The 7,567-nt window shown below is 40.4% G+C and overlaps 1 protein-coding gene across 3 annotated transcripts in view; it reads right to left on the bottom strand.

The window, feature by feature from the left end:
* Positions 1–227: 227 nt before the first annotated feature.
* The window catches only part of MAP4K4 (mitogen-activated protein kinase kinase kinase kinase 4), a 163,533-nt gene continuing 156,193 nt past the window's right edge, over positions 228–7,567 (bottom strand). For all 3 annotated transcript variants that reach the window (XM_077781543.1, XM_077781544.1, XM_077781545.1), the window contains 4 exons: positions 7,231–7,380; positions 6,235–6,394; positions 4,174–4,313; positions 228–3,450 (listed from right to left, as the gene is read on the bottom strand). In XM_077781543.1, coding sequence (XP_077637669.1) covers positions 3,367–3,450; positions 4,174–4,313; positions 6,235–6,394; positions 7,231–7,380 — 534 coding nt within the window. In that variant the 3' untranslated portion in view covers positions 228–3,366. The remainder of the gene's footprint in view (positions 3,451–4,173; positions 4,314–6,234; positions 6,395–7,230; positions 7,381–7,567) is intronic.

Below are 7,567 nucleotides of genomic sequence, written 5' to 3'. Positions count from 1 at the left end.
TGGGCCCATACTCACATTTCTAAGAGACTGGGCAGAAAAAACCAAACCAAAACAAACAAACAAAAAAGAAACTAACAAAAGCCCTCAAAAGCCCACATTTATTGTCAAAGTCTCTAAAATGATGAGATTTGACAATAAGTCTTTTGTTCTTATGGTAACATGCAACTAGGCAACATGCAGCTTGATTTCTGCAGCCAGTAGATATTCAAAGTACTTTTCACATACAATAGGTGTCAATTTGACTTTATTTAAGGAAAAACGGGGAAAAAACAGTAATTTCCATAATACACAGAAGACAAGTTAGATAGCACTGCAAAAAAAAGGCTGAGTGTTTTACTTGTCACCAGTCTGCTTTGCAGCTCTACGATTAGTAATTTTAATGCAGTTTGTCATTTTGTATTATTGTTTAGCATTTTTATAATCAGCAGAGTTTGGGGTTATAAATCACAAAAAGTGTACTACTACTACTATGAAAAACTAAAAAACCCACAAAAATCACTTTCAAATAAACCATAAATATGTGATGCACATTAGTGTAACAAAACCATTTTTGTAAACATTTTCTCCAACATAACATGTGCATAAGATAAAAAATGAAAACACTGCAGTCATACAAGTTAGGGTTACTTTGACTTAAAGATACAGAAAATTATTACTTATTAAAGCTTAAAACTAAACCTAGGAGCTTTTATTTTCTTCTTTGCTTACAAAAGCACTGTTTGAAGAGTTCGATGTTGGTATACGAAGTGGTTTTGTAATACTGTTTTTTACTGTTTTTACCTTGCCATGTTGGCACTTCTGTGGAGGCAGAAGCTGCCAGATGGGCAGACTCACTGAAGGAAGGAAGATTTCCTCCCTCTCCCAGAGCCTCAAAACTTCAACAGCACATATCCATGACCTGGGCATCCCTATAGCACTGGAACATCTTCCTCTAGGTGAATAGCATCAGCTTTCAAGGACTAGATTAATTTTGACCACATAGCATTGGAAGATTTAAATCACGCAGACTGACATTCGATCGAATCAGCTTAGGCAAACTACACTACAGGGCAGCTGTGTGATTACACCCATGTCTACCATTATGTTGCATTTCCGAGTCCCCTTTAGTTCATTATTGTACAAAAGGTTGATCATTCTTCTGGCTGACCACACCGGGCCTGAAAACAACACATCCTTCACCTTCAACACTATCCAAAAGTCATACAATTAAAAAATAATAGTTCTAGGTATTCCACCGCCAGCAAATGTAAGGCTTTCTTGAGTTTTGATTCTTTTTGGGGGGTGGGGGAGTGGGGGTTGCTGTGTGCACACGCATGCGCTGGAGGTACGCATTTACCGCTCGCTTTTCAACCATCGCGACGTTCGAAGGAGTCTTCAGCAGCAGCGCTGATCGGGGTTGAAGGATTTACAGCAGTCAGATTTGACACCAAAAGAAGGGTCTGTTGAGTCTGAGCTTTGCACACTTAGTGCTCTTGGCTTTTAATTGATTGTGTGACCAGTCGCTCGAGCCATCAGCTTGACTGAATTGAAGAATATGTGTTTAAAAAGCCCTACCTGTCATGCCATGAAGGAAAGTTAACCACAGCAGAAGACAAAGCCCATGAAACACTGAGAGCCTGTTCACTGAATGAACAGCTTAAGGCAGCTGTCAGCAAAGTACCCCACCAAAGGAATTAAAGGGGGAAAAAAAAAGAAAACAGAAAGGAAAATGGCTGAATTGTGACACTGTGCATTATTACAACACCAACAGATCATTATACACTCAAGATTTCTCAAGTAATGAACATGTAGCCACTAAACAAATTATTACTCTCAAGACATTTATTAAAAATGTCAGAACTTATTCATAAAATAAAACTGACTTAAAAAAAAAAAAATAAAGGAAAAAAGCCAGAGCTGGGATCTTACATCTAAACACAGGTATACGCTGTTTTTATGAATAAGCAGTATTAACTACATTCTTAAAAGAGTTTTAGTGCATTGCATTCTTAAAAAAGAAAAACATCACCGCCCCAAAATGTTTCCTACAACATTTAACAATTTATAGAACTAGCCTAGTTAACTTTTACCTGCCTGTTACTAAGCCCATGTGTTAGAAGAGTCAAACCTCTGGTTTAGGCTAAATTTATACTTCTATTAAGGATGAAACTGGTTTTAAAAATGCTTGCTTTACCAAATTTTGTAAGCAGATTACATTAATCAGTGTCTCACTGCCATACCGTTATGACTATTGCCCCAACGGACTACTCTCTCCTCCTGCTGAAACTTGCTATGCAATAACAGTCAGAAACCTTTCAATCTGGTTGTTTTGGTATTAAGATTAAATTAGACATTAATGGTTTTCTTCTAAAAACGTATAAACTAAACCACCTCTTTTATTTTATGCATTAAAAACAATGAGGTAGGCACAAAAAAATAAACATATGTAGTTTGGATTTTATTTCTCTTTTTTTTCTTTTTTTTTTCTTTTTTTTTTAGTTCTGCAAGTGCAGACTGTGGTAAAACTGTTGTTGCACTTCTAGGTTTAAACAAAAATTAAACCTTTAACTGAGGCAGTGCTAATACTGTGACATAACCAAGTTCTGGCCTAACACAGAATCATTATAGAAAATGAAATTTTTTTTCCTTTTTTTTTTAATCACCTGCACATGTTTCAGGCAACACCTGGTACACAGAAAATGACTAAAGTTATTGGCCAGGCCAAAATAAAACTGCAGAAACAAAAATCCCTAAGAATTCCACCCCAAGCCCCTTCCCACCCTCCCGTCCCCAAAAAAGAAGTTATCCTAGTCACTGTGTCTTTCACATTTTATAAATATTAACTTCTTAAAACCTGCACCTTCCTCTTTGTCCACATATTGTCACATTACAAAAAAGAAATGTCAATTAAATACATTGTTAACATTACTAGACTAGATCTGCCCTCTGTTTCAGCCAGTCTGACTCTCTACACCACTTCTCACCTTCTCTTGCCTGCCTCCTGTCCACTCAACAAACAGCATGGTCATGGTAAGCCTGGTTTGTTTTTCTTCCTTTTTCCCCGCCTTCCTCTGTTTTAGCACTAACAAACAGAGTCCTTCAAATCCTAGGAATACTGGAGCTGAAGGGAAAAGAAGACCTGTAGCTTTCTAGCGTGATCCCAAATCTCAAAGACATTGTAGCACCTGATGGCAATATCTTTACAGCACCAGCTGCGTCGCAGCCTCAGTTGAAAAACATAAAGAAACCTAACACCAGTGATGCCTGCACACACATTTACACAGAGTGCTGCACTCGTGCAGGTCTGTACTCCAGTTGAAAATAATTCCAAGTTATGAAGATCTCAGACTCTGGATGTCAGCAATTCCTCTCCAAATCCCACTGCTTCTACCAGCTCAGAAGAGAAGTCCTGCCAAGGGTCATGAAATAGACTTGACTGCTTCCACCTGACCGCACGGAGGCAAAGAAAACCTGCAAAAGAAAAGAGATTGGCAAATTCAACAGGTAGGACAGCAGTGATTCTAATGTGCCTTCACTGTCCCAGTATTTGCAGTGCAATTGTAGTGATGCTCTGGGCTGGTGGGGATGGAGTTGATGCTCCTCATAGTGGTCTGTAGGGTGCAGGGCTCTGCACCTGTGTTAAACAGTGTTGTTAACACATCTGTGTTTTGGCTACTGCTGAACATCACTGGCGCAGTATCAAGGCTTTTTCTGCATCTCCCTCACCCCTAAAAAGCCAGTGGGCTGGGATTGGCAGAAGGCTGGAAGGGGACAATGCTAGGACAGCTGACCCAAACAGACCAAATGGATGACCTATAACATACAGCTTCATGTCAGGGAAAGGAGGGATACTATGGTGTCCCTGAGAAGACATCTGCCTTCTCAAGCAAGCATTATGTGTGGAAAACATCTGGACATCCACATGCCCATGGGAGACTATGTATTAACTCTTAGTTTTGTCTGGCCTGCATGTAAAAGCTGTCTTATTAAACTTTGCTGTCTTAATAAACTGTCCGTATCTCGATCCATGAGTCTTTTTGCCTTCTGACTATTTTCTTTCCCTTCCATAGATAAGGGGAGAGAGCTTGGGGCTGGCTGGGTGTTTGGCTGCTGGTCAGGGTCAACCCAACCTAAGTACCCAACTGAAGTACACGTTTATCATCTTAGCAAAAAACTTGGTGGGAGGGAATGTACCTTGTCGTTGCGTTCACATAAGAATTTGAGTCTTTGTGCCCTTTTGTGCATGAACACACCATCCAAGTGTCCAGTTTCCACCGACCGTATCTCGATAGCTTTTTCTCCCCAGCCCATGATCTGGTTAGATCGGATGTATGCTTTGGAAAGAAAACAGCACATTAGGAGAGGCAGAGGGCAACAGGACAAATGGAAAAAGCACAGAATATCCTGACACACTCCAGTTAAAAATTACCTGCATGTGTGTTGTTGTAGGTACACACAAGTTCTAAGTGCTATTTCTGTCCTCAGAACATTCAAGATGCCTAAAAAATACTTTTAATTTTAATTTCTTTTGGATGTTTTCTATGTTATATACTTCTTCCTTGAGCATTCATAAAAAAGGAAACTTTATAACCTTTAATTAAATGGAAGGAACATTGGGTTTTTATGCAGACCTTTTCTTCCAAGTCTGGGACAAAGAGACATATTAATTAGGTGTTGCCTACGAGAAAGTAGAAGCCAAGGTTTAAACATGCACTACAGTGTGTCCCAAGCACCAACTCTGTATCTTACTGTTATTTTCCTTCCTTGATAGAGTTTGTCAGCAAAAACAAAAAATGAGAGGGAAAGGTAAAACTAGAAAAAAATTACCTAGCCTCTCTTAATAGGAATAATAATTGAAAAACTGATCTCCTTGAGAAAACCAACTGAAAATTGTTCTGTGTATCTCACAAGAGGTTCACATTGAGCTCTCAAAGTAGAAATGTTATTATTTGACATACTGCATCCCTTTGTGCACACATAAAACAACAAATCAAACATTTTTCCTTAGAGTGTCCCAGGTAACACAGATTAGGGAGTAGCATGAGGAAAAAGTATCTATTTTTGATAGTAGTAAGAAAATGAAATAAAAAATAAAGTCACCAGCATTATAAAAATGTATATTCACAAAGCAATTTGATAGTTTCAGGAATTCTGTCAAAAATAACTTAAGGGAACTTAATGAAGACTAAGCTGTTGCATGCATACTTTACAGAAGAATAAAAAGGACTTCATAGCAGCAAAAATTTAAAGTATTTAATTTTACTTTTTCTCTATATAACACATACTAGTTTTCAGTCAAATTAAATCAAATTATCTACTACAGTATATTGTACGCCAACAGTGCATATACCATCCCTATTGAAACTTATTCCTTTTTAAATATTCCACTAGTGCTAATTGGGCCCAATAGTTACTAAAAATTGTCAGATGAGATGTTCAGATGGTCTTGATGGCCTCAGTGCCATTTACTACTTTACAAGCATTCAATCTCAAAGGCTCTGGAATTTGCCAGCTGATATATTCTGGTTGCTTTTAGATCTAGTCAAGAGTTAATCAGCACAGGAGGGAACATGCTGTGCATCTAACTTCTTTAAATTTCCTCCTGCATTGTTGCTCTTGTTGCCCCAAACAGCTATCAGCTCTCACCTCCCAGTAGGTGCAGCCATCCCACAGCCCATAAAATGCAATGTGCTTGCCCAACAAAAGGAGGGTGTGCCTACAGCCCATGCTTTGCTCTGCACTGAATTACAGCAGCACAAGCAGGAGGCATTCTGGTGTGTACTTGTGTACTACACTCACTGTTCTCACTCTCAACCTTATTTTGAGCTAGAGAGATGAGGGAGAATGGTGCTAGGAGAGATGAGGAATCTGAAGGTGAATTAAAGCTATCAAATGAGGTACAACTTTTGTTCTCTACTCTGCCCATAATATTTTACTCATCTGCCACTTTATATGCCTTTATACTGAAAGGTTTCTGCAATTTTGTGGCTGTCTAGCAAAAGTTCTGCAGCAGCCTACAGAGGTCATGGTGAGTTTCTCAGCTGTGAACTCCTCAACTTGATTGTTTGGGTTTCATTCACAAAAACTTCAGCACAAAGCAGATCCATATGATTACTCTTCACTTTGCACAGCTTTTTTCCAGAAATAAAAAGCACTGACTTCAGATGCAGAAGCAGCACACTCAATGTTCCCTCCTGCCCTTGTGCACACAGACTCACACTCCCTAAGAGCACATGGCTCACCAGAGGCACTTACCAACTGAAGTTGGCATTTCCCCCCACTGCAGAACCACATCCTTGGTTATCCTTCCATATGTGTTGACATAAACTCCTTCATCCTCATAGCAGACCAGCAGCTCCATCCCATCCGTGTTTGGGAGTATGATGATTGCATGAGGTTGGATACTACTCTGGATCTACAGAGACAAAAGAGGAAGTATTTTTAATGCTGCAGAGCCTGTGCTAGAAGAAAAGGTCAGGGGATTTTGGTTTTGGCTGACACATGAGGGATTCACAGAATCATAGGATGGCTTGGGATTGAAGGGACCCTAAAGATCATCGAGTCCCAAATTCACTCACTTTACAAGGGCTATATCTGCTGCCCTCAAGCTAGACAGCACAGTGACCAAGATCTGTAAATCTTGGAGCAGAAATCCTCTCATCTTAAGGCAGACATCTAAATGAGGAAAGATTAATTTCTCTGTATGGGTGCCCATTTCTTTCCATGTGCAGAAAGGGAGCCTGGGGCAAGCAGAGCAGAGGCAGACCTCAGATCTCTGCACTGCGTTGAACAGTGCTTGGGGTGGCCCATCTGACACTTCTGTGTACAATGAACAACAAGAAACCTTGGCAGCTAAGGTCACCTAGTGTTTGCCAACCATTTCTTGGGTTGGCAAGAAACCAACCCTTGGGTTGTTGTGTCATTTGTGAGCTGGAGATTTGCAGGGTACTCAGCCATTTAGCTGCCACCCCTGAAACAGTCACACTGGTCCTCATCAGATCTGAGCAGGCAGCTCCAAACCATAGAGACATACTAACTATGAGGTGAGGACTGACTGTGAGACACAAACTCCAGAGCACAATGTGGCGGTATCTGTTCAGACCCCTGCACCCAATCAGGGGTGCACTGCAAACATCTGGCAGTGATCCACAAGGACACTGTGGTCATTTGGGGAAAGGAAGGGGTTGGAGGTGCGGGGGGGTGATCCACCAGAAAGAAAGAGAAAAACCCAGACACAACAGCAGCTCTTACATGTGTTGGTAGATAAATATCATAGACCGATCCTGAATCCACATCAACAGCATGGAAGCCAGCGCAGGAGCCATAGATCACTTTTAGTCTCTGACCCTCTTCTACAGTCAGATCCACCAGCAATGGCTTATGTACCAATTCTCCAAATGACTGTGAGACAACCATCAGTGAGATTTACTTTACAGCTTAGAACAACGATCGGGTTTATAAAAACATGTTCACATGCACACATTGTGAGTTTATTCCTCCACATTCCTCTGGTCCCTAGATACCAGACTCATTAGGCTGACACATCTCTCATGGACAGATTACTCTGCAAGCTGCTGCATTTCAATCA

This window comes from Lonchura striata, chromosome 2, assembly GCF_046129695.1.
Source record: "Lonchura striata isolate bLonStr1 chromosome 2, bLonStr1.mat, whole genome shotgun sequence".
NCBI lineage: Eukaryota > Metazoa > Chordata > Aves > Passeriformes > Estrildidae > Lonchura > Lonchura striata.
This window is presented reverse-complemented; position numbering and strand designations above follow the sequence as displayed.